At 37.0% G+C, this 27,443-nt stretch overlaps 1 protein-coding gene and 1 long non-coding RNA gene across 3 annotated transcripts; both read left to right on the forward strand.

The window, feature by feature from the left end:
• Positions 1-464: 464 nt before the first annotated feature.
• Positions 465-2,976, forward strand: LOC111470490 (caffeoylshikimate esterase-like). The gene is made up of 8 exons (XM_023116044.1): positions 465-945; positions 1,067-1,096; positions 1,245-1,374; positions 1,458-1,604; positions 1,687-1,817; positions 2,242-2,379; positions 2,478-2,576; positions 2,649-2,976. Exons 1-8 carry the CDS (start codon positions 637-639, stop codon positions 2,865-2,867), a joined length of 1,203 nt encoding a protein of 400 aa, XP_022971812.1. The 5' UTR covers positions 465-636; the 3' UTR covers positions 2,868-2,976.
• Positions 2,977-12,798: 9,822 nt separating this feature from the next.
• On the forward strand, positions 12,799-14,480 carry LOC111470488. Of its 2 annotated transcripts, none has more exons than XR_002715041.1 (3): positions 12,799-13,496; positions 13,708-13,865; positions 14,179-14,480. It is a non-coding gene; the product is annotated as an uncharacterized LOC111470488 (long non-coding RNA). The 2 variants fall into 2 exon arrangements; XR_002715042.1 differs by lacking the exon at positions 14,179-14,480 and adding an exon at positions 13,901-14,106 and having other exon boundaries at positions 13,708-13,814.
• Positions 14,481-27,443: the final 12,963 nt, after the last annotated feature.

The raw sequence follows: 27,443 nt of genomic DNA on the forward strand, positions 1-27,443 counted from the left end.
TTTTTTTTTTTTTTTTTTTTTTTTTTTTTTTTTTTTTTTTTTTTTTTTTTTTTTTTTTTTTTTTTTGTCAAAAGTTTCAAGATTATCTATGTTTTTGTAATTTTAGGACAAACCATATATGGCATACAACTATGCCATTAATTAGTACACCCAAGGAAAGGTACATTAATTTTAGACCCATTTAAAAATTGAACTACTTCCCAAAAATTTAAATACTAAAATATTATTTTTTTTTAAAAAAAGTTTTTAGGTGCTAGATAGGAGAAAATACTTATAATTTATTTTTTTTTAAATAAATAGTTTAAAAAATACTTCTAATATTTAAGGAATATTAAAAAAAAAATCATTATATGTATGTATGTATATATAAAAGTTAAAATTTCGTTGCTTTCATCATAATTTAAAAAGAAAAGCAAAATTAAATTATTTCTCCGTCCATGAAAAGGAATATATAAGAAAAAGAAGGTCAGGTATGTTCAAAAGTGAGCGAAATCTCGCAGAAAATCCCCATGTGCCACAGGTTCGCTCTGTTTTATAAAGACGCCACAGTTAATAGCATTGACCGGACGACCTGATACTTCCGGCATTTCATTCATCGCCTTTTTTGGCTTCTTTGCTACTGCTTAGCTACCGTCCATGTCCTCGGGACTTGGATTCCGGCCATCGGATCTTTCTTTCTTTTCCCGGAAGTTTGTTTCTCCGATCAATCACCGGGAAAACGTCAGATTGCCCTTCACTCCTCTAAGGAAAATGAACCCGGAGCAGCCCATGAGGTGGGGTTCCGGTTGCTGCCTTGTTGTTGCAGCCAAGAGGCCGCCGATTGACGGCGTTCCGGCAGAGCTCAACAAAATCGCTTCCCAGAAACTGGACTCTGCTCCGGCACGCCGGCGGGTCCGATCGGCTTTCATAGAGATTCAACAGCAGCTCGATCACTGCTTGTTCAAGGTTTGGTTTGTGCATTTTTCAACATTTTGATCTCTGGGATTTTCTGTTTTGATCGTTTGGCTTCTTTTTTTGTCTTCTTTCTTCTGATTTTGTGTTTTGGATGGGTGATTTGATCTGTTAGATGGCTCCTGCTGGGATCAACACTGAGGAGGTTAGAAATTCTGTTTTAACTTCATATTTCCACTAGAATTTACGTTTATTTATGCCAATACCTACAAATTTGGGAAATTAGATCTGAAATTAAGATCAAAGAAAATGGTATGTGGAATTGATGATTTGGAATTTGAATGCGTGTGTAGTGGTATGAATGTAATTCAAGGGGTCTGAATATTTTCTGCAAAAGATGGTTTCCCGAGCCTGATGTTCATATCAAAGGTGCTGTGTGTTTCTGCCATGGCTATGGTGGCACCTGCACTTTCTTCTTTGATGGTTCGTAGTGGTTTCAATTTTCTCGCCTCTGTGTTTGCCTCCATGTCCGAGCAACTTGACATCTGGTGGTTCTAAATGTTCAGGAACTGCTAGGCACATTGCTGCATCTGGGTATGCCGTTTATGCTATGGACTATCCAGGTTTCGGTCTATCAGAAGGATTGCATGGTTATATTCCCAGCTTTGATCAACTAGTTGATGATGTTATAGAACAGTACAAGAAGTTTAAAGGTTTGCTGCCGTTGTACTCACTTTATGTGTGGATCATCTTGCTTACAACCATTTCTGAATCAACTTGTATTTCGACTTGTAGGGAGACCAGAATTGAAAGGATTGCCTCATTTCATATTAGGACAGTCCATGGGAGGAGCTATTACCTTGAAAATTCACTTGAAGGAACCAAATCTCTGGGATGGACTGGTCCTTGTGGCTCCCATGTGTAAAGTAAGTTCAAATATTTCCACGATGGACCAAGTATTCGATCTTAATTTAACACATACAACTTTTGTGAATGGTGCGTTAGGAATCATGACTGGGCTTCCCAAAAATGTCTCGTACCAGTGGAAATGTATTCCTTAATTATTAATCCATGATTATTCCCTAAATTAGCATTGGGACTCCCTCCCAACAATCCTCCCCTCAAACAAAGTACACTCTTGAGCCCTCGAATAACCTCCGTTTAATTAAGGCTCGACTCCTTCTCTAGAGTTCACGAACAAAGTACACCATTTGTTCGACACTTGAGTCACTTTTGACTACACCTTTGAGGCTCACAATTGAGGATTCTATTGACATGGCTAAGTTAAGAGCATGACTTTGATACCACTGTTAGAGTCGTTATTTGTTAGTGATTTCAATGTCTCTTAAGATTGCAGATGATGTGAAGCCGCCAGACCATGTGCTTAAGGTTTTAAGTCTAATGTCTAATGTCATGCCAAAAGCCAAGCTTCTACCAAATGTCGATTTCGACGAACTGGCTCTCAGAGAAACGAAGAAAAGGAAACTGGTTCATATTCGTTTTCATTCTATACATTAATTTAGTTCATATTCCTTGAACGTAATGATTATCTAATTGTTATAAAAATTGTGATGTTCCTTTTGCAGGCTGTCTACAATGTTATATCATATGAAGATCGGATGCGTGTAAAAACTGCCATGGAACTTTTAAAGGCGACGGATGATATTGAGAAACAACTGGAGAAAGTGAGTGCCTGTATTCTCTTATACTGATATTGTTATTTGATTTAGCATCCACTGATTTTAGAGTATCTGTAGGTTTCATCGCCATTAATGATTCTTCATGGAGCTGCAGACAAGGTGACGGATCCTAAAATTAGTCAATTTCTATACGAGAAGGCGTCGAGCAAGGACAAGACTCTGAAACTCTATGAAGACAGTTTTCATTGTATTCTTGAAGGGGAACCCGATGAAAGAATTTTCACTGTTCTAAATGATATCATCCATTGGCTAGATTCCCGATGCTCCTCGACGTAGTTCTTAGTTAATTGCACAGTGATTCTTCCATTGTTTCTGTTATGATAAGTTAAGTTAATGTAACACACTCTCATGTTATCTCAAATTATCTAGGCATTTGAACTTTAAATTAAAATTCAATAGAAATCTTACTTTGAGAACAAAGCCTTTTTTATAAGGGTGAAGAAACCTCTCCCAGAAGACGTATATTGAAAACTTTGAGAGGAAGTCTAGAAGAGAAGGTCAAAAGAGGACAATATATGCAACAAATGGATTTGGGCGGTTATAATATATCAAATATGGGGTGGGATTAATTTTACCATGTCAATAGATTTCTTAAATATCGAACAAAGAATTGTGAGTCTCGAAGTTGTAGTCAAAAGTGACACAAGTATCGAACAAACGGTGTACTTTGTTTGAGGACTCTAGAGGAGGAGTCGAGTGAAAGGGCAACTGTTTGAGTACATAGACCTCAGGGGAGGCTCTATGATGTACTTTGTTCGAGGAGAGGATTGTTGGGAAAGAGTCCTATATTGGTTAATTTAGGGAATGATCATGGGTTTATGAGAGGATTGTTGATTTACGAAATGATCATGTTGAGGATTGTTTGGGAGTCCTATATTGGTTAATTTAGGGAATGGTCATGGGTTTATGAGAGGATTGTTGATTTACGAAATGATCATGTTGAGGATTGTTTGGAAGAAGTCCCGCATTGGCTAATTTAGGGAGATCTCCATGGGTACGAAGCCTTGTGGGGTAGTCCAAATCAAAATCATGAGAGTTTATGATTAAAGTAGACAATATCATGCTACTGTGGAGATCTATGATTACTAACTATTGTTGAACACAACTCTCTGTGGGAAACATCCGCACTCTTTGTTAAGACCAATCGAGAAGAAAGATATCTACATTGGTATGAGGCCTTTTGGGAAGCCCAAAGTAAAGCGAAGTCATGAGAGCCATGAGAGGTTATGCTCAAAGTGGACAATATCGTATCATTGTTGAGATTCACACTCTTTATTAAGACCAATCGAGAAGAAATATATCTCCATTGGTATGATGCCTTTTGGGGAAGCCTAAAGCAAAGCAAAGCGAAGCCATGAGAGCATGGGGCCTTTTGGGGAAACCTAAAGCAAAACCAAGCCATGAGAGCCATGAGAGGTTATGCTCAAAGTGGACAATATCATACAATTGTTGAGATTTGTGATTACTAACTAGATTGTTGAACCCAACTTTCTATGAGAAAGAATCGCACTCTTTATTAAGACCAATTATAAGAGATTACAAGACACTTCGTAGAAACACTAGCACTCTTTATTAAGACCAATAAAAAAGAGATTGCAAAACACTTTGTGGAAACACTCTCACTCTTTATACAAGACACTTTGTATAATACTATTGCACTCTGTGCTTTACACTTTGTGCTTTGTATTTCTTACTGTACTATGTGCTTTGTATTTCTTACTATACAATGTGCTTTGTACTTCTTGGGATTACTGCACTCTGTGCTTTGTATTGGACTATTGCACTCTGTGTTTGTATTTCTTACTATACAATGTGCTTTGTACTTCTTGGGATTACTGCACTCTGTGCTTTGTATTGGACTATTGCACTCTGTGTTTTGTATTTCTTACTGCATGAGCTTTGTAATTTTTTAGACTACTGCATTCTATGCTTTGTATCTGTGCTTTGTATTCCTTAGGCACTCTGTGCTTTACACTTTGTATATTTTGTAGAATACTATTGCACTTTGTGCTTTACACTTTGTAGAATACTATTGCACTCTTGTGCTTTGTATTTCTTAAAGCACAGAGTGCTTTGTATTTCTTGGACACTCTGTGCTTTACCCTTTGTATTTCTTACTACATTCTGTTTTACACTTTGTAGAATACTATTGCACTCTGTGCTTTGTATTTCTTACTGCACTCTGTGATTTACACTTTATCGGATACCATTGCACTCTTGTGCTTTGTATTTCTTACTGCACTTTGTGATTTACACTTTATCAGATACCATTGCACTCTTGTGCTTTGTATTTCTTACTGCACTCTGTGATTTACACTTTGTAGAATACCATTGCACTCTTGTGCTTTATATTTCTTACTGCATTCTATGCTTTACACTTTGTAGAATACCATTGCACTCTTGTACTTTGTATTTCTTACTGCACTTTCCTTTACACTTTGTAGAATACTATTGCACTCTATGCTTTGTATTTCTTACTGCACTCTATGCTTTACACTTTGTCTGATACTATTGCACTCTTGTGTTTTGTATTTCTTACTGCATTCTGTGCTTTACACTTTGTAGAATACTATTGCACTATTGTGTTTTGTGTTTCTTACTGCACTATGTGCTTTGTATTTTCTGGGCACTCTGTGCTTTATGCTTTGTATTTCTTACTGCACTATGTGCTTTACACTTTGTAGAATACTATTGCACTCTATGCTTTGTATTTTTTATTGCACCCTGTGCTTTACACTGCGTAGAATACTATTGCACTCTTGTGTTTTGTATTTCTTACTACATTTTGTAGAATACTACTGCACTTTTGTGGTTTGTATTTCTTACTGCTGTGCTTTGTATTTCTTGGGCACTCAGTATTTTACACTTTGTATTTCTTACTACACTCTACGCTTTACACTTTTGTATAATACTATTGCACTTTGTGCTTTGTATTTCTTATTGTACTTGTACTCTGTGCTTTGGATGGCCAGACAATTTATTTCTCAAATTTCTCCATTTTTTTCTAAACTATCTAAATCTTTTTCCTAAAATAATTAAGTATATTTATTACTAAAATACCTAACTCATTTTAGTGAGATATCTCGATATTCTTAAAATACCTGAGTCATTTTCCTAAAATATATAATGGGCTTATATAATTATTGGGCTCGACCCTATTGGGCTAGCGGTGATATTTTAACACAAACCACATATCTCAATTAACATATGCCTGGTCACTTGGTCATTGTCATCCCCTTAAAAAAATGACCCAAAAGATTGAGTATTAAAAACACTTAGTAAGTTGCCTCTCGAATGGCTCACGGTGTCACAATCATACTCTTGTGGCAGTAGCACAATGAATGTGTGAGACTTATTCTAACCCAATGAATAAGTCTGTCATGAGAAGTTTGGACTTAACGGATAACGTCGGCGTATGTTCGAGTCTCGGGTCACATTTGAGAGAAATGTTTTAGAAACAGGAGCGAGAAAATGCACTGAAAACAATTTTAAAGAAAACAATGTTATAAGCTAAAAGGAAGTAGGCAACAACAACAACTTTGATAGCATATAACCCGTAGGAAAAATTGACTACTAGTCGCATCCCACTAGGGCTCGAAAGCGGTAGCTAACTGTGCACTGACAAACTACCCGCACGTGAACTTATACGTATGGTCGTGTATGGGGGACACTCCTAGCGTGTGTGAAGGCGCGTGGGAGCTCTATTTTTTTTTTTTTTTTCCATTTGATGTCTTTCCATTAGTTTTTCATTCAGATTTTGATACTAACCCTGCTTTCACTTGAGTTAGGACCAACTAGAGAAATTTAAAAAATTTTGGAGCTTGTAAGACGCGAAAAAGGTAGCTCGGGAAGGCACATATTAACCAAGTACGTAACCACATAGATTCTAGAAAGTAATACTTATAGGGATCGCTTAGATTTGTATCCATGCTAGTAAAACTAAACCCTATGTAAATAGATTTGGTATGACCCAAACCTAAGATGATTGGATAAACTAGAGAATAAACATACTTGCTAACGACATGACTGATTTAATCATCACTTGATATAATGGACTGCATCTTTACTACTTGTACATAATCATGCTGAAATAGAGGATGAGAATTTATGTACTTACACTCTAGGAGTTTGATGAATGATATCACCCCATTGAGCATGTGCGATTGTATGCATGATTAATTGTACATTGACTCCAGATGATTGAATGTGTGATTCTCCCTATAAGGGATAAGTAGTAGAATCGATAATAAAACTAGGGTTAGAATGTCAATTTAGCTAGACTATGACCTAAAATGGGACGCCTCCAATAGGCCGAGCACATTAGAATCGTGAGAGATGATTAGGGGGTGTGGTCCCTAGCGCTTCCAACCATTCTAGACTCAGGGAGTTAGAGTTGAGAAACCTAGAGATGGGAATCCTTATCAAGACTGTCAAACAACCATAGAGACTTAGAAGACCTTTACGACAACATTGAAAATCAAAGGTAGCCTCCTAGGCCGATAGCAGCCGGTACAGTGTTAGTGGATCTTTCACTTTCTTTTCCACTCCATTATGGTACTGTTGAGCTAGGCGTGAGGTCGATTAGGGACGTGTGACTTGATAGATTGTTGGACTATCTTGCACGATGGATCCGTCTTATGAAATGGTGTTTAACATGCAAGCAGTCAGTGATTACCCTACACAGTATATCGTCCTATGGGAGGGCATTGATCATGTAGGTAATTAGTGAAGCTGACATGCAGAGGGTGGCACTCTTGACCTTGGGTGATTACATGGCATGTGGAATGGGCTCCCCAACTAGATCCCATGGCATGTGGAGGGTGGCACGGTCTCCACCGGATGGAGAGCTCTTTGATGTAGCGCCTCATCTTCAAATATTTGTTGCCGCTGCATAGGCTAAGCTAAATACCTAAGACTATGCACGATAGAGTAATACACTTATAATCTAGAGTAGTATATCATACATTCATAAAAACATACACGATAGAGTAATACACTTAAAACCTAGAGTAGTATATCATACATTCATAAAAGCTCATTGGAGAGATAACATCTTTCAATCGCCTCAAGCACAAATCACAATAATCCTCCTTCATTCTAAAAAAATGGAGAGCATATAAAACAACTTAGGTCTCAAAATTTTGACCTAGAGGCATTTTGGTAATTATACATATCATTCATAGCTTACTCGACTCAATTTTCCTAATTGAGTTCTATCATGCATATTGCCTTCATAGCTCTTCAAAGAAACCTAAAAAATTAGCATGCATATCATAAACTTATTTTAGAGAAATTTCACTAATTTCTTGACTTTAGGAACCTAAACATGCATATTCTCATAACCTAAGAAAAAATATGCTCGAAAGCTAGCACGTCCTAGTAATCCTAATAAGTATTACTTGAGAAAAGTTCGAATGACTACATACTTGGATGATGTATACCTTCTTGAGCTAGCTTTTCCGCATATAAAAGCTCCTAATTAAAATAATAAAAAAAAAAGAGAGTATCAAAATTGAAACGAAACCATTGAAATGGGTAAAAAAAAGGGAACTCATGCAGTCTCGCACATCGCAAGTGCGGTTGGAGGCATCTCACACGTGCAGTAGGTGCACCTAAAGGAAGAGTAGGCACACTCTCGACCTGCCACGTGTTGTTCATTAATTGGTCCTTACGTTTCTCTTGTTGCAAGTTCGAACATTGGGTTTATTTGATTTTTTTTTTTTGTGAATTACTAGATCACAGCACGTGGCGAACGGATAGGAACATCGGAGTCGAGTCAGGTCAAATCACTAACCGAATAGGTAGATGGGTTCTTGGATCAGATTGCTCCTCCAAACTGCACACGCCAACCAGATGTCAACATGCATCACTCGCTTGGCCAGCCGTGCGGCTCCATCAATCGCCTGATATGTGTCCCACTCACTTTACGACATATGTCGTTGTAGCTGCTTGGTGCATGTGGTTCACGGATTGCGTCTCCCTTGAGCGATTCATTTCTTAGAGTTCACTGAAACTCGGTTTTTCAATCTATTTCAACATCGGCCTCCTTCATGAAACTTGTGCAAAATCCCCTCATATAAAAATTCATAACCTAATTCCGAACAAATCTCTTGATCTAGAGGAAAATTGAGACTAAAAAATTGAAAATTTTACCTATAAACAAAGTACGCCACTCTCGTTAACCGAGTTGTTCGACATTTGAGGATTCTATTGACATAACTAAGTTTAGAGTATGACTCTGATATCATGTTAAAGATCACGACTATCCACAATGGTATGATATTGCCCACTTTGAGTATAAATTCTCATAGCCTTGCTTTGGGCTTCCCAAAAGGCCTCATACTAATGAAAATACTATTCGTTGAGTATAAACCCATGATCATTCTCTAAATTAGCCGATGTGAGACTTTCATCCAACATAATGAACGACTCTAGTCTTTCGTTTAGAATAATGCCACCATTACATGTATTTTATGACTACTATAGGTAAAAATCATTTAAAATAATTCACTTTAAACATTGTTCACAAATTCATTTCAAACAAAGAATTAACATCTCTCATCGATATTAAATTTTAAAATAGATGCTATTGACATGTCTTACCATAAGGACCATGACTTAATTGCAAAAATATAACCATCGTCACCTCATTTCCATGATCTCTTTAGCAAATGCAGTTATCTAGAAATAGGAGCCTTACCTTCCCCTCGAAACAAAAGTAAACATAATTTGAATATTTAAAAATACTTAGTAATTAATCTTATTTTTGGATCATAAAATGTAATCTTGATTCATGGTGGGACCTATCTTTTCGTGATTATTCCTTGGGTTCTATATCTTTTCTTGGTAGGATTGCCATTAGAGCTCTAGGTTATAGATTTTGTAGACTAGCCTACGATGTAGGTTTGACATGTTCCATGGTCCCACCCTCGATGCCCTGTCTTTGTCAGGTATGTCTTGCATAAGATAAAAAAAATAAAATGTTGTTGATTGAGTATGTTATTACTACTTGATCATTATAAAATATAACTCATAATTGAGTTTTTACACCATTAACTGTATTATAGTTGATTGCGTTATTGTTGGCTTAATTCTATATTTATTATAGCGTAAAATATGCTATGTTTTACCTTGCATGGAATGTGAATGTAAATTAACGTATTGATGATGTTTAGATTTAGTGAGGTTGGTATTGTGAATGGGTAGCTATAGTTTTAGTAAGCTACTAAATGTTGGTGTATGCGTGAAAATGATTTTGCTAAGGAAAGTCATATGTTTCAATTAGACGTCTCGAACATAGATAAATTATTTAGTGCTATGATCATAGAGATGGAAAGGAATGTACCAACATATACTAATGTGTAAGTAATTTCAAATGAAATGAAAATGACCCAGGAAGCTTGATAAATGACAATATCTTATAGTATGCTACAGATATTAAAGATGGTAGTGTCGAAAGAAAATTTTATGACTATAAAGTATGTAAATATGAAATTAAAGTATCGGTATGGAAAAAAAAGTGATTTGGGCTAAAAAAGAGTTGAGTTAAGACCATAAAAGTTAAAAATGTTGTATGTTTAAATTGATTGGTGAATGACATAAATGCCTTGGAACTAGAGCTTTGGAAGTAATGAGAGGTAGAAAACTTCCCTACCTTAATACAAATTGAAATTTTTTAAAAATACAACTGCAAGTATGAAAGTTAGGAGGTGATTTAAAAGTATCGAGCCACAATTTGTATGATACATTACGATCATGGTCAAAATTTTAGAGGTATATGAAGAGAAACTACAATATGAGATTGTCAAGATACCTTAAATTTAAGGTACCATACCATTATTTAAGATAAACTTGGGTTGAGGATACACGAGGATTACAGAGGTGGTACAATGTCTCTAAATTAGCTAGAAGTTTTGTGGTAATCTTCCTTATGGTACACCAATGCATTGCAGAAAGCTCAACATAAACAAATTGTTGTAGAAAATTATCGATGAATTTTTCTTACCAATGTCAACCTGGTTAAAAGGTATTACCAAGGTATTACCATTATAAGTTGGATTTTTAAATATCCCCAGTTGTATGACATCTAAGGATATCCACCATGCTTATGTAATACGAATTTTTTTTTTTTTTTTTGGAGTTGAAAAAAAAAATGAGGATCTTAGGGTTAAGATTGAGGAAGTTTGTCAACCTTATTGTTCACATGAACATTTATTTTAATGAAGCGCCTTAGCCACAAACCTACAAAATGAGTTCGGTTGCTCATGTGAATTTAGGGGAGAATCCATATGACATGATGGTTATTTATGAAATTTCGGTGTCCATTAGAATATGATATTGGGCTAAACCAAGAGTAGGTGTAAAATGACTAAAATGCCCCTATAATTATGTACCACTAGCTTATGACCAAAGTGACCTCTAAATTACATGAAATTTGATAAGGAGCCTTATGTCATGATGTAAAGGGATTGCACAAATTTACAAGGACATTGGAATATGTCGAAGAATTAAACTCGTTGAACCTTGCTCCACATCTGGTTCCATTTCCAATCGCACTTTCTTCAATTCTCTAGTCGTCCTTGTGAAGCTAACTTGTTTCTGCTTGCTCATAACGTAGTTCTCACAATGACCCACATCAACAGATTTTAGACCTTCTAAAACTCCTTTCGCGGCCAGTGTCTTCATTCTTTTCACGCTCATATGTCCAAGTCTATTGTGCTATAGACTTGAATTTGAAGCACTCTCAGCAACATCAACTATGTTCATACACCCTGCAGTGGTGTATAATGTTCCAGATTTTGAACCACGTGCTACCACCGTAGCACCCTTCATAATCTTCCACGAACTCTTCCCTAACTTTGTTGCATAACCTGTGCTGTCCAACTGATCAATAGAGATCAGGTTCTTTTTTAGACAAGGAATATATCTGACATCCTTTAATGTCCACTGATTTCCTGCCGGAGTTTTTATGCAGACATCTTCTTTTCCTTTAATCTCCAAATCTTTGTTGTCGGCAAGATAAACCTTCTTGAAATTTCCAGACTTGAAATTCCGAAAAAACTCTTTATTTGGAGATGAATAAAAAGATGCACCTGAATATAAAATTCAGGATTCAATCGAACTGTCCACGCTGAGGATTAGAGCATCCCCAATGTCTTTTGCTGAATTTATAGAATCATCATCATCTCCAGATCTGTGATTCTGCTTCCTCTTTAGTCTTGTACAACATGTTCGAAAGTGATCTTTTTCTCCACAATTCCAACACGTTACGTTTGGTCTATTTGGAGATTTTTCTCGGTTCTTTGATTTTGATCGCTCTTTGTTTGGGCCCTTCGGTTTACTTATTTCCCGTTGGTCAACACTGAGAGCACTATCAGATGAATTTTCAATTTCTCGTTTGCGAGTACTTTCACTGAGAACTACATCTCAAATTTCATCAAACTTCAGTTTATCAGATCCTCGCGAATTGCTGATTGCGGCAACAGTAGTATCCCACGACTCGGGTAAAGATGATATCAAAATCAATACTTTAATTTCATCCTCGAAATTAATTTCCACCGAACTCAGTTGACTTACGATCATATTGAATTCATTTATATGAACAACAACAGATCCACCTTCAGGCATCTGTAGATTGAACAATCTTCGCATCAAATACACCTTGTTCATAGCCGACGGTTTTTCGTACATATTCGACAGTGCCTTCAACAGATCTGACGTTGTCTTCTCCTTGATGATATTGAACGCCGTTTCTGGATAGCGTCAACCGGATCAGCCCTAAGACTTGTCGATCCTTGAGCTTCCACTGCTCCGTGGTCATGGTATCCAACATCACCCCCAACAAGAGTTCATGAAGACCTTTCTGATACAGATAATCTTCAATCTGCATTTTCTAGAAATCGAAATCGGATCCATCGAACTTCTCAATTCCAATCTTTGAACTTTCCATCTTCACAAACCGTGGTGACTTCAACCTAGCTCTGATACCAGTTGTTAGGATCGCACAACAACGCACATACTCGATCTAGATGAACACAAAGAATAGGAATTATGAAATTAAAAATAATAAATGAAGCTTTCTAACAACTTCTACTCCAATGGTGCAAATATTTCTTTCTAAAGCTCCAAATGGTCATACCTCAATCGAATCAACTTGTAACACATGAAATAATAGTTGGATCGCACCTATTCAATTTTGTAGATAAAGAATGAATGCTTGTTGAATGTTCTTGGTCTTAGATCGTGTTATAGGTCTAGTTGGAACATTTTGAACATCGTGATCCTTATCAAGATGCTTGCACGGTGCAGAGTTTGGATTGGTCTCGGGCTGTTCCTACAGTGCGCAGGTTGTGGCTGACGGTACTTGGCTCAATTGGGTTGAATAGTTGCAGTGGGCCGAGCGATCGATGCTGTAGGTGGGCTTCGGGGCTTGATTCACGGCTATTGGGCTTCACGTTGGTCGTGGGCCTAGAGTTGGGTTTGTCCTAGTTGCGTATTTCGGCCGAACTAAATGTTGATCGTGGGTTGGCTCTCGTACTAGGTAACTCGAATCTAACCCCAGTCAACCGAAATTGGTTATCTTCTCACCTGGCTCGCCTTCAATTTTCTTCAACTTTCTCTCTATTCCCGAATCATTTTTCGATGATTCTTTTCGTCGTCCTCCTCTTGTGACCTTCCGTTTGTTGTTTCCGTCACCCCCACAACATTACAAATCCTTGTAATTACCTATACACATAGATCCATCGATATTTTTAAGCTTTCCAAAAATTGGATCTTGCCCGAGATTGAGTCTGAGGGAAGGCTTTGTGCGTATTCTTCTCCTCTGTGATCTGTTTTCTCTCCAGATGACAGGGGTATGGAGTCCTTGGAAGTGTTGAGGAGCGTTGAGGAAGCTTGGCCTCGTGGGTAGGTTAAAGATGGGAGAATTCTGGCTCCTTGCTGGAATTGTCCCGTCTTTTTTGGCGTCTACATTTTTTTTTAATCCTTACAAATATTCTCCTATAATTTCTATAAATAGGATTTTTTTATTTGAACATACTTCCTCTCATGAGATTTCTCTTCCCAACTCGTTCTCAAATCCCTTAATAATGAAGGTGTTTTCTTTTAAGAAAACCAGATTTCTCTTTCAAGAAAGACTTTTTAGAAGATTCTCCGATGATCCTTGCTTTGTGTTTAAGACTTTTTAAGAAGATTAAACCAGACGATATTCAACTATTGTAAGAGGTAGAACAAGTAGATTCAAGACCGCCAAAAAATTCTCCATATATCTTTCAAGTAAATTTGCTTAACCTTTTTGTTTTGTTTAATAGAATAAAATTAAAGTTGATTTCAATACACGAATAAAGCCTTCATTCCTAACAAGTATGTGGGTTATGATGCACATAATACTTCCATTCTTTTCATGACGTAACTCTACTATGAGACATGCACACGCATATATGGTATATCTTTCATCATTACTATACATGGTTCATCATAAGTGAATGAACTCTTCATCCATATAGCGGAAGCATTAGGAACTATTTTGATTTTATTAAGAATTAAAACGAAAACAATAAATATAAGAATAATAATTTAAACTTTGTAGATTAGCTTGCAAGGAGGTAGAAACCTTAGCTTGCAAGACTATTTGAAGTATTTCAAGCTTGTAAGACTCCTTGAAGTATTTCAATGTAGAAGTTCTTCCACATTCCACAAAATCTTTGTTGCTATGACTCAATTACAAGGCTAAGACTTATGGGAGCCTTTTGAAAGAAAACTCAACCTTATCAATAATGTTACTCGGATAAGGCACCCAACCTTATCAATATACCGTCTAAGCTATTATTTGAACACGATCTATTTGTATGTCAACCACATATTGCTCAAGATTATATTAATAACTTTGGATTTTCATACCACTGATAATATTAAATTGTAAATAAAATAATAAAAATTATTGTTAAAAATTAAATAATTAGTTGCAAGGCTTTAGAGCATAAATCCCAACATCATCGATACCTCATAGACATACCATGAACATGGTATCATAATATACGTGGATTGATATACTAGAAGTACATGCAGTCATAATACAACATAACTAAGAATGTTTGATTAATCCATCACACCTAGATGATGTGAAAGTTATCTTGTAAGTATATGGAAAAAGTAATAAATGGAAATAACAATAAATGGAAAGATACCTATTGTAAGAGATATTTGGGTTATAATAAAATATCAAATATGATATATATAGTAAACTATAATTTATTACTAAATATCCTTAACAATAACATATCATAACACAAAGGAAATGACATGTAGACAGCCTACATGATATGTGTCATTCATACAACACTAACCATCCAATGAAGCTAGAAGACGTTTCAACAGTAAGTTTACTTACTTGGTCGACCTAAGATGGAGTCACTAAACACCCTTGGTGCTAGCCTGATTCTTCTCCATGAAATCCAACTCCACCTATGAAGTTCCACAACATCGTACCAGGACATAATAAGAGAATTGATTCACTTAATGGTATCAACTAGCTAGCTTGATCCTTTCTCCCTGAAATCCAACTCCACCTATGGAATCCAACAATCGTATTAGGATATAATAAGAGACTTAATTCACTTAATGGTATCAACTAATCTAAACTTTGGCTCAAAATATTTTAAATTGACTAAATAGTAGTTATAATAACCTTAAACGCCCCAAATACGTAAAAATGACTTTGTAATGGTAAAAAATGATAAGAGGAAGTATGAAAACTCAAACCGGAGGTAAATAATCCTTTTAAGCCGAGTTGGAGTCAAGGGGGCTGTCAAGCCGACATCAGACGCCTGTAGGAGGCTAGCCGCAGCTAGGAGGGCACCTTGGTGGGGCGGTGTGCGCTTAGAGGCGACTCCAGTTGCAAATGAGCAGTGTGCAGGTTGTGAGTTGGGTGCGGGTCACGAGCTGGCTGAGGATCTGTTGGGCAGAGAAGCTACTGGGTTGATGCGTGTAGGTTTGGCTTACGTTCATGGACCGAGTAGCTGGGTTGACACGTGCGGGCTAGGTTGGATGGTGGGTTGTTGTTAAGGATAGTTGACCGTTCATTATAAGGCAAATATTTGCCTTACATTACGGGTTACCATATTTGCCCTTTTATTAAATGCAAATATATTGTATTCATTTATTATTCTTTCCTTTTATCGCTATTTCCTTATTATTTGTAATTTATCTTATTTATGTATTCTGTAAATGATTATAAATAAAAGAACTCTCACCACCATTTGGGTGTGGTGGATTAATCAAACATTCACATGGTATCAGAGCCCTTTCGGTTTAACAACCCTGATCCTTTCTTCTCTATGGCTTCCGAATCTTGTTATCATCTTCTTCCTTTCAATACTCTAATCCATGTGATCACCATCAAACTTTCTTCCTCCAATTATCTTCTTTGGAAAAGCCAACTTCTTCCTCTCCTTGAGAGTCAAGACATGCTGGGCTATGTCGATGGAACTATGGTTCCACCACCTCGCTTTGAACCAGAAACCTCCTCAACATTCAACCCCAAATATTTGGCATGGAGAGCAGCCGATCAATGACTTCTCTGTCTCCTGCTCTCCTCTCTCACTGAGGAAGCCATGGCTGTTGTCGTTGGTCTCTCTACTGCACGTGATGTTTGACTTGCGTTGGAAACTACGTTCAGCCATCAGTCAAAAGCTCGTGAACTGAGACTCAAGGATGACTTGCAGTTGATGAAACGTGGCACAAAACCTGTTGCTGAGTATGTCCGTGCCTTCAAGAAAATTTGTGACCAACTTCATGCCATTGGCAGACCCGTCGAGGACATTGATAAAGTGCACTGGTTCCTTCGTGGACTCGGCACCGAATTTTCAGCTTTTTCTACTGCTCAGATGGCTCTCACCCCTATCCCCTGTTTTGCAGATCTAGTCTATAAAAACTGAAAGTTTTGAGTTGTTCCAGCGCTCCCTTGAGTCCTCTAACTCCACTCCTACAGCATTCACAGCCACTAATCATGGTCGCACCCATGGAAGTCACCCTGCTTCCTTTACCAACCAGCGAGGTCGTTCTTATTCTCACAAAAACAACTCTTCTAATCGAGGACGAACCCACTCAAGTCAGGGTCGTCGACCACCTCATTGCCAAATATGCCGCAAAGAGGGCCATTATTCTGACCGCTGCAACCAACGGTATGTTCGACCTGATTCTTCTCATGCTCACCTTGCTGAAGCCTTTAACACGTCATGTTCTATTGCTGGACCCGATGCTGCTGATTGGTTTCTGGACACTGGAGCTTCGGCCCATATGACTGCCGACCCATCAATTCTGGATCAGTCTAAAAATTACACGGGTAAGGACTCTGTGATCGTAGGAAACGGTGCATCCTTACCCATTACCCACACCGGTACTCTTTCTCCTGTTCCAAATATTCACTTATTAGATGTCTTGGTTGTCCCTAACCTCACTAAAAATCTTCTTTCCATAAGTAAATTAACGTCTGATTTTCCTCTCTCCGTTACATTTACTAATAATCTTATTACTATCCAGAATCATCAAACAGGAAGGGTGGTGGCAACCGGTAAAAGAGATGGAGGGCTATATGTGCTGGAGCGCGGCAACTCTGCTTTTATTTCAGCCCTTAAAAACAAATCTTTATGTGCTTCATATGATTTATGACATGCTGGTCTGGGTCATGTAAATCATTCTGTTATTTCTTTTTTAAATAAAAAAGGTCATCTTTCTCTTACGTCTTTAATGTCTTTTCCATCATTATGTAATACTTGTCAGCTTGCGAAAAGTCATCGCTTGCCTTATTCCCGCAATGAACGTAGGTCGTCTCATGTGTTAGATCTTATTCATTGTGATCTTTGGGGTCCTTCTCTCGTCAAATCAAATTCGAGTTTTCTTTATTATGCTATTTTTATTGATGATTATTCTCGATTCACTTGGTTTTACCCTTTAAAATTTAAATCTAATTTTTTTGATATTTTTCTTCAATTTCAAAAATTTGTGGAAAATCAATATTCTTCTCGTATCAAGGTATTTCAAAGCGATGGTGGTACCAAATTTACTAGTACTTGTTTCAAAACTCATTTACGTAATTCTGGCATCCACCATCAACTCTCTTGTCCATATACACCTGCTCAAAATGGTCGAGTTGAGAGAAAACATCGTCATGTGACTGAGACTGGCTTGGCCCTTCTCGTTCACTCTCATCTTTCTCCTCGTTTTTGGGTTGACGCCTTCAGCACTGCAGCTTATATTATCACCCGGTTGCCTACTCCACTTCTTGGAGGTAAGTCACCCTTTGAACTTCTTTATGGATACACTCCACATTATGACAATTTTCATCCCTTTGGTTGTCGTGTTTATCCTTATTTGCGTGATTATATGCCTAACAAGCTTTCTCCCCGCAGCATTCCTTGTATTTTTTTGGGTTATAGTCTTGTTCAAAAAGGGTTCCGCTGTCTTGATCCCGCCACCACTAAGCTATATATCACCTGCCATGCTCAATTTGATGAAACTCACTTTCCTGCTATCCCTAGCTCCCAAGCCAAACCTCTTTCCACTATTCCTATTTCAAATTTCTTGGAACCACATCTTCATCATATTGATTCATCCCCCCCTACCACTTCATCACCGCACATTCCTCAATCCAGTTCATCCCCGTGTGATATTTGTTCTGACCTTGTAGATGAGTCTGTGCAAGTTGATACTTCTCTTGCAGGTTCCACTTTGCCACCCTCGACTTCTAATTCGACCTCTATTGAACCTCTTGTTGATTTCTCTTCTTTGGACACTCATCCTATGATCACACGCGCCAAAGCTGGTATATTCAAGACTCGTCATCCAGCAAATCTTGATATGTTGGGCTCATCTGGACTTCTCTCTGCTCTTCTTGCATCCACTGAGCCAAAAGGATTCAAATCTGCGGCTAAGAATCCTGCTTGGGTGGCTGTCATGGATGAAGAAATTCGAGCGTTACAACAAAATGATACTTGGACTTTGGTTCCTCGCCCTGCCAACACCAACATCGTGGGCTCTAAATGGGTGTTTCGTATTAAATATTTGGCCGATGGATCCATCGAGCATTTCAAGGCTCGTCTCGTTGCCAAAGGTTATACTCAAGTTCCTGGTCTTGACTACACTGACACTTTCAGTCCGGTTGTCAAAGCTACCACTGTCCGTGTTATGCTTTCTATTGCAGTCACAAATAAATGGCCTATTCGACAACTTGATGTCAAGAATGCTTTTCTCAATGGAACGCTTATTGAACGTGTTCATATGGAACAACCTCCTGGGTATGGTGATCCTCGATTTCCTATGCATGTTTGTCTATTAAAGAAAGCTCTCTATGGCTTAAAGCAAGCTCCTCGTGCTTGGTTTCAGCGTTTTAGCTCATTTCTTCTTACACTTGGGCTTTCTTGCAGTCGCGCTGACACGTCCCTTTTTGTCTTTCATCTGCAATCTAACCTTATCTATTTGCTTCTTTATGTTGATGACATTATTGTTACCGGCAACAACTCATCTCTTATTAACAGCTTTACTCGCAAGCTTCATTTTGAGTTTGCTACCAAAGATTTGGGTTCTCTCAGTTACTTTCTTGGTCTTGAAGCTTCACCCACTCCTGATGGTCTCTTTATCAGTCAGTTAAAATATGCTCGAGATATTCTTACTCGTGCTCAGTTGCTCGATAGCAAACCAGTTCACACTCCCATGGTTGTTTCTCAACACCTGACTGCTGATGGTTCTTCTTTCTCTGATCCTACTCTCTACAGATCTCTTATTGGCGCCCTTCAGTACTTGACTATTACGCATCCAGATATTGCCTATGCTGTCAATTCTGCAGTCAATTCTTGCATGCCCCTACTGCAGATCACTTTCTTGCTGTCAAACGTATTCTTTGCTATGTCAAAGGAACACTCCACTTTGGTCTTACCTTTCGTCCATCCACTGTTCCTAGTACGCTAGTCGCTTATTCGGATGCTGACTGGGCTGGTTGTCCCGATACTCGTCGTTCTACATCCGGCTATTCTATTTATCTTGGTAACAATCTCATTTCTTGGAGTGCCAAAAAGCAACCTACTGTATCATGCTCCAGCTGTGAATCTGAGTATCGTGCTCTTGCCACAACTGCTGCTGAACTTCTTTGGGTTACGCATCTTTTGCATGACCTCAAGGTCCCTATTTCACAGCAGCCCTTACTCTTATGTGACAACAAAAATGCTATTTTTTTGAGCTCTAATCCTGTTTCTCACAAGCGGGCCAAACATGTTGAACTAAATTATCATTTCCTTCGAGAACTTGTTATCGCTGGCAAACTTCGCACACAATATGTACCCTCTCATCTCCAAGTTACTGACATCTTCACAAAGAGTATTTCTCGACCTCTCTTTGAATTTTTCAGATCCAAGCTTCATGTTCGTTCAAATCCGACGCTCAGCTTGCGGGGAGGTGTTAAGGATAGTTGACCGTTCATTATAAGGCAAATATCTAGATATTTGCCTTACATTACGGGTTACCATATTTGCCCTTTTATTAAATGCAAATATATTGTATTCATTTATTATTCTTTCCTTTTATCGCTATTTCATTATTATTTGTAATTTACCTTATTTCTGTATTTTGTAAATTATTATAAATAAGAGAACTCTCACCACCATTTGGGTGTGGTGGATTAATCAAACATTCACAGTTGTCTACGTCAGCTTGTGGTCAGAGGGCTGTTGGGATACGTCAGTGAGCTGTTGTGTGTTCGAGTCTAGAGTGATTTGTTTAGAACCTGCAACTTGAATGATCAGCCTGATGAGGTGGAGGTTCGAAGTCAAGTTTTTCAACCCTCAGATTTGGATTCGAAGCTAACTTTGACTTGTTTTCTTTTCCAATCTGCCTCATGTTCTCCTTTTGCAATTTCTCCGTATTTTTTTGCTCCTATTTGCAGCCGTGCTTTAGCCAATTTTTTTTTATTGAATCTCTATCCTCTTTCATGACGAATTCGTGAAAAAATTTCTAGAACAGGCTAACTAATTCAATATTTTTTCCTTAAGCATAATTGAGGGCAATTGAGGTTGTTTACTCAATTCTAGATAACTTTAGGACTTATATTTTAAATAATCATCTTGTTTAGGTAGATTAAGATATTGTATGTCCTACAAATGTGATATGGATTGATATAGGTGAAGTTAAACGTTGTAACATAGTTTCGATGTAGCTGGTAAACAATTAGAAACTTCGACCTAGACCAACCAAGTAAGTAAACTTACTATTGTAGTTAAATAATTGAATAATGTATGATGTTGTATGTCTCTAGCCCCTGCATGCACCATACTAATTTATGCTATGCTTATGTGTTTTTTGTATTGACATATGATGTTATGCTATATATTCATGTGATATCAATTATGCTATGTTAGGAATGAAAATCATGGGGACCTCATACATATATGTATGTCATGTGCATCACGATATTTTCCTGTTATGTTATGATAGTACGAACACATACTTTTGATATTTATATTCGCTATGATATCATGTGGATCTTTCCTTTTTCTATGGCGTCCAGTGACATGTTAGTGCGTTGTGCCCGAATAAGTCAGGCCTAGGGAGTACGTATACGAGTTTGCTTGGTGGGTTCATGTGCGTGTATGTGGGCCGTGTGTGAAAAATACTACACATCCAACCTTGCCCGAAACTAGAAAATGCCTAAAATCACGTTACGGTTTTAAAGAATAGGACCCGATCATGTTATGTGTGTGATTGCAATACTAACCCCAACAATGGTGTGACTTACTGAGTATTTCTTAAAATTCTCAAGCCATGTGCTACCATTATATTTTTCAGGTAAAGGTAAAGTTCTCGTGCACGGATGACGATAGATGCTTAAAAAGCTATGGAAGTTAAGATAGTGTAATATAATGCTTTGTTTTACATTCAATAGTTAATAGGTAGTTTCTTTATATTTCATGTTAAAGGACGATTATTTCAAACTTCTTATTTTTTAATTAAATATGTAAGCCCATGATTTTATGTTAAAGTGTTTATTATGAATTTTCATAGGACAAGAAAATTAGGTGTGGTGAAAATCAAATGGTTCCCATAAGTACATACATAGAAGGCATTTGATTTTCTTTCAAGGGTTACATACGGGAATTACATGCATCACATACATTCATAATATAACATAATCATAATATAACATAACATATCATAACATAACATAATATATCATAACACAAGGAAATGACACGTAAATAGGCTACAAAATATGTGTCATTCATGCAACACTCAAGTCATCCAACCAAGCTAGAAACTTACTTAGTCAATTGAAGATGGAGTCACTAAATATCCTTGGTGCTAACCTAATCCTTCTTCCCGAAATCCAACTCCATTTATGGAGTCCACATCATTATATTATGACATAATTAGAGAATTAATTCACTTAATAGTATCAATAATTAGAGAATTAATTCACTTAAAGGGTATCAACTAATTAGAAAATTAATTCACATAATGGTATCAACTAGCTAGCCTCATTCTTCTCCCCTAATCCAACTCCACCTATGGAGTCCCACATCATCTTATTAGGACACAATAAGAGAATTAATTCATTTAATGATTGGCTCAAAATATTTTAAATTGATTAAACGGCAGTTATACTAACCTTAGACGCCTCTAAATATGTCAAAATGGCTTTGGAATGATTCAAACGGAAAGTATGAAAATTCAAACTCGAGGCAAATGATCCTCTTAAGTCGAGTTGGAATGCGAGCCGCAGCTAGGAGGGCGCATTGGTGGAACGGTGTTCAAGTTGCATAGGGGCAGTGTGCAGGTTGTGAGTTGGGTGTGGGTCATAGGCTGGTTGAAGATCTTAAAACAATATAGAAACTGAATTAAAGTTTATAAATGTTAGATTTTGACCTACAAAACCTACACAAATATTTAATAATATTATTAAATACTGAATTTGGGCTCTACAAATAACTATAAATAGAAACTAACCACAATGGTGGTAAACAAATCCAGTAATAAATTTGAAAAATATTTAAACTAAATACCTAAAAATAATCCAACTATTTTAATTTAATCAAAATTTTCTAACCATCTCTCTCCTAAATTTATTCTTATTTGTGAAGAATTAGTTCAATTTAGAGAAACTCTTGCACACAAGTTCTTCAGGCAACTTCTAAAATGTTCCTTATTTGAGAGGCTTTGTCACAAATCAGCAAGCTGATTTGCGGGTACCACAAAATAATAAATTAGTCGTTCCTTCTTTTATAAGATTTCTAAAAAAGTGAAATCAAGTATATCACACATTATCTTTGTTTCTTCTATTTGAGAGTGACCAATCTCTTTGAGTATCCTCTTCATCCAAACCGCTTGACATGCCCAAGCACTAGCAGCAACAAATTCAGCTTCTGTGGTTGATAAGATGACTATATTGCTACTTACGAGAAGACCAAGCTACTGCTCCTCCACTCATCATAAACACATAGCCTAAAGTACTCTTGCTATCTTCCATGTCTCCGGCATAGTCACTATCAGCAAATCCATTTAAATCACTTGACTTCTCCCTTTCTATAAAATACACCATAATCTACCATACCTTTCAAGTACCTTAAAACCCTTTTAGGTGCTGCAAAATATTGTTGTGTTGGACATGCCATAAGACGATTAGTCAAACTTACAACAAACAAGAGATCAAGATGAGTAACTTTGAGATACATCAGACTTCCCACTATTTGTTTATACAAAGTTACATATACTTTTGCACCATTTTCATTCTTGCCAATTTTCTGTCCTGGAACAATGGAATTACAAACAGAATCTTAATTCTCTATGCCAAATTGATTTAAAACTTCAGCAGCATACTTTCTTTTACATATAAAAAAAACCATATCTTTGTATTAACTCTATTCCAAGAAAAAATCTCATCTGACCTAAGTCAGTCATATCAAACTCTTTCTTCATGGAACGTTTAAACTCCTATTAAGAGGATATTTTGGAGATATATTAGCTAGAACATATATGAGATATTTAGGGAGTTGTTAGTATAAATTTGATTAATCGTATATTTTATTTATTAACAAGATTTAGTTAGTTATATATATTTTTTCTATTTTCAGGTATTAGTTAATAGTTTGTATCTATTTAAACGTGGTAAACCTGAATGAAGATCATACTTTTCCAATTCTATTTTCTATTTCTATTTCTTAACATGGTATCAGAGCATCGATCGTGGTGTTCTTAAATATCAAAATTTCCTTTATGGCGGAATCAACCAAATCCAGCTTTAAAATTTTGGATGTTGATTTAACACATCCTTACTATATGCATCACTCTGATCAGCCAGGATATTCACTTGTTCCAATCAAATTAAATGGAGCAAATTACCAATCTTGGAGTAAATTAGTTATGCATGCTCTTATTGCCAAGAAGAAAATTGGCTTCATTGATGACACAATTGAGGAACCGCCCTAAGATACAAATTCAACCGAATTCGAACTCTGGAATCAATGCAATAGTATGATAATATCTTGGTTAACTCATTCTGTTGAAGCAGATATCGCTAAAAGCATTATTCATGCCAAGACAGCTCATCAAGTGTGGGTTGATCTTCGTGATCAATTCTCACAAAAGAATGCTCCAGCAATTTTTCAAATACAAAACTCGATAGCAACGATGTCACAAGGAACCATGGCACTGTCAACATATTTCACTAAGCTCAAGTCTTATAAAACGGTGAGATCTAACATATTGATGATGTCTCCATTACCTAATGTGAGGCAAGCTTATTCATTACTTGTACAAGAAGAGATGCAGCGACAGGTAACTTCTAAACCTACTGAGAATTTCTCGATTGCATCAGCAGTGATGAAGAAAACAACATATTCAAAATTCGCCAAGGACAAATCATGTGAACACTGCAATAAAAGTGGTCATACAATCAATGAGTGTCAAATTCTTAAGTTTCATTGTAAGTTTTGTGATAAAAGGGGACATACAGAAGATCGGTGTCGACAGAAAAATAATTCTACAAGGACAAGACAAGTCAATCAACACAATCATCGTGGATACCGATCATTTGCAAATATGGCCGATATTTCACAGTTGAATACAGAAGAACAGTCATCTAATTCCATTCCAAATTTTTCTTCTGAGCAATTACGACAGATAGCACAAGCCTTATCTGCAATCAATCAAAACCCTTCTAGTAATTCTGACAATCACATCAATGTTGCAGGTTTGTTTCCCATATCTACATTATATGTTAACTCTGCGAGTTCTAATTCATGGATTCTCGATAGTGGAGCTACGGATCATATAGTATCAAAATCTTTTGTTATGACTGATCCAAAGGCTGCCATCATGTCTACAATAAATTTGCCTAATGGAGAGACAGCACATGTGTCACATACTGGCAATATTTTTCTTAGCCCTAACCTTAAGTTACAACGTTTTATGTGTGCCTTCATTCAATTTAAACCTAATGTCGATCAGCAAACTTACCAATAACTTGAAATGTTATGTCACCTTCTATCCTGATTCTTGTGTTATGCAGGACTTGGCTACGGGGAAGATGATTGGCTCGGGTAAACAATTTGGAGGTCTCTATCATATTTCTTCATCTCCAATCAAATCTTCAGCTCATCAAGTATCTCAGTCATCTGATTTGTGGCATTTACGTCTAGGTCATCCTTCTTTTTCTCGTTTTAAATTTCTAGCTGATCAATTGCATCTTAATAATGCGAGTTATTCTCATAATTGTAGTATCTGCCCGTTAGCAAAACAAACTAGGTTGTCTTTCTCAAGAAGTTCAATAACAACCCATTTTGCCTTTGATCTGATACATTGTGATGTTTGGGGACCACATAAAATTCCTACCCATTCTGGTTTGCGTTTTTTTTCACTATTGTTGATGATTTTACTCGATGTACTTGGGTTTTTCTAATGCAACACAAGTCAGAAGTACATCATTTGTTAATGAACTTTGTTAAATTTGTTCAAACTCAATTTCATACTACTATCAAGATAGTTCGATCAGACAATGAGACTGAGTTCCTATCTTTGCAACCATTCTTTACTTCTTGTGGTATTGAATTTCAGCGCACTTGTGCTATACTCCACAACAAAATGGAGTCGTAGAACGTAAGCATCGACTAACTAAATCTTGTAAATAAATAAAATACACGATTAATCAAATTTATATTAACAACTCCCTAAATATCTCAGATATATTCTAACTAATATATCTCCAAAATATCCTCTTAATACTCCCCCTCAAGTTGGAGAGTGTATGTCGATCACACCCAACTTGTCCTTCAAAAGGTCAAATTGTTGTCTTCCCAAAGCTTTAGTAAAAACATCTGCCAATTGCATTTTGGTCGAAATATAACACGGTTTGATGATTCCAGCTTGTAACTTTTCTCGAACTATATGACAATCTATTTCAATGTGTTTCGTACGTTCGTGAAAAATTGGATTGGCTGCTATATGTAATGCTGCTTGATTATCACAATATAATAATGCTGGTTCGGACAGTGGAACATTCAAGTCTTGAAGAATGTATCTTAACCAAGTTAACTCTAAACAAGTATTTGCCATAGCTCGATACTCGGCTTCTGCTGATGATCTGGACACATTAGTCTGCTTTTTAGACTTCCAAGAAATAATTGAATTTTCAAGGAAAATGCAGAACCCAGAAATAGACCGTCTGGAAGTTCGACAACCACCCCAGTCAGAATCGCAATATGCTTGTAATCTTAAATTGTTTTTAGATGACAGTAGGAGTCCTTGACCAGGAGTGCCTTTGATGTACCTCAGAACTCGAAGAGCTGCCTCCCAATGTGGTTTTCTTGGTTCATGCATAAATTGGCTAAGCATACGAACTGAATAAGCTATGTCAGGCCTAGTGACAGTCAAATATATTAATCTGCCAATCAACCATCTGTATTTACTTGGATCGTTCAATTTCTCTCCTTCGGTTAAAGAAAGTTTCAGATTTTACTCCATAGGAAATTTGTCTGGACGTGCTCGTGTAAGGCTTGTGTCTTGAAGGATGTCTAGAGCATACTTTCTTTGAGACATAAAAATTTCTTTTCTAGACCGAGAAAATTCAATGCCTAGAAAATATTTCAAATTTCCTAAATCTTTGATAAGAAATTTCTGGAGTAAACTAGTCTTGAGATATTGTATTTCTTTGAGATCATTGCCTGTCAACAGAATATCATCAACATAGATTAGAACTGCAGTGAAAGAAGTACCTTTACTCTTGGTAAACAAAGAGTAGTCTGCTTTGGACTGAGTGTAGCCTGCATTTTGTATAGTTGTAGAAAATATGGAGAACCAATTGCGAGAAGCCTGTTTTAATCCATAAAGAGATTTATGGAGCCGACATACTGTATTCTCCCCCTGTCGGCGAAGACCTGGTGGTAAAGACATATAAACTTCCTCGTCTAGATTACCATGGAGAAAGGCATTTTGAACATCCAACTGATGGGTGAACCATTTTCGAGCAGCAGCAACAATGAGTAAGCAACGAAGTGTAGTAAGTTTTGCTGTAGGGGAAAATGTTTCTGTGTAATCAATACCTTCAACTTGAGTGTATCCCTTTGCTACAAGTCGAGCTTTATGACGTTCAACAGAACCATCAGAGTTGTATTTAATTTTGTACACCCAGCGACAACCAATAGCTTTATGACCAGGTGGTAGAGGAACGAGAGACCATGTATGATTACGTTCCAAAGCTGCAATTTCATCATTCATAGCCTGCTGCCATAAAGGGTCGCCAACTGCCTCGTCATAGGTTTTAGGTTCTGTCTGGGATGTAATAAGAGCTAGAAAAACATAAGGATTATGAGATGT

Source organism: Cucurbita maxima, unplaced genomic scaffold (genome assembly GCF_002738345.1).
Source record: "Cucurbita maxima cultivar Rimu unplaced genomic scaffold, Cmax_1.0 Cma_Scf00045, whole genome shotgun sequence".
Classification (NCBI taxonomy): Eukaryota; Viridiplantae; Streptophyta; class Magnoliopsida; order Cucurbitales; family Cucurbitaceae; genus Cucurbita; species Cucurbita maxima.

Bases quoted from the DNA above. Each gene is read 5' to 3' on its own strand.
- LOC111470490 (XM_023116044.1), top strand. From the start codon at position 637: ATGTCCTCGGGACTTGGATTCCGGCCATCGGATCTTTCTTTCTTTTCC. The intron at 1,375-1,457 runs GTTCGTAGTGGT...CTAAATGTTCAG, and splicing joins CTGCACTTTCTTCTTTGATG to GAACTGCTAGGCACATTGCT. The intron at 2,577-2,648 runs GTGAGTGCCTGT...GAGTATCTGTAG, and splicing joins TTGAGAAACAACTGGAGAAA to GTTTCATCGCCATTAATGAT.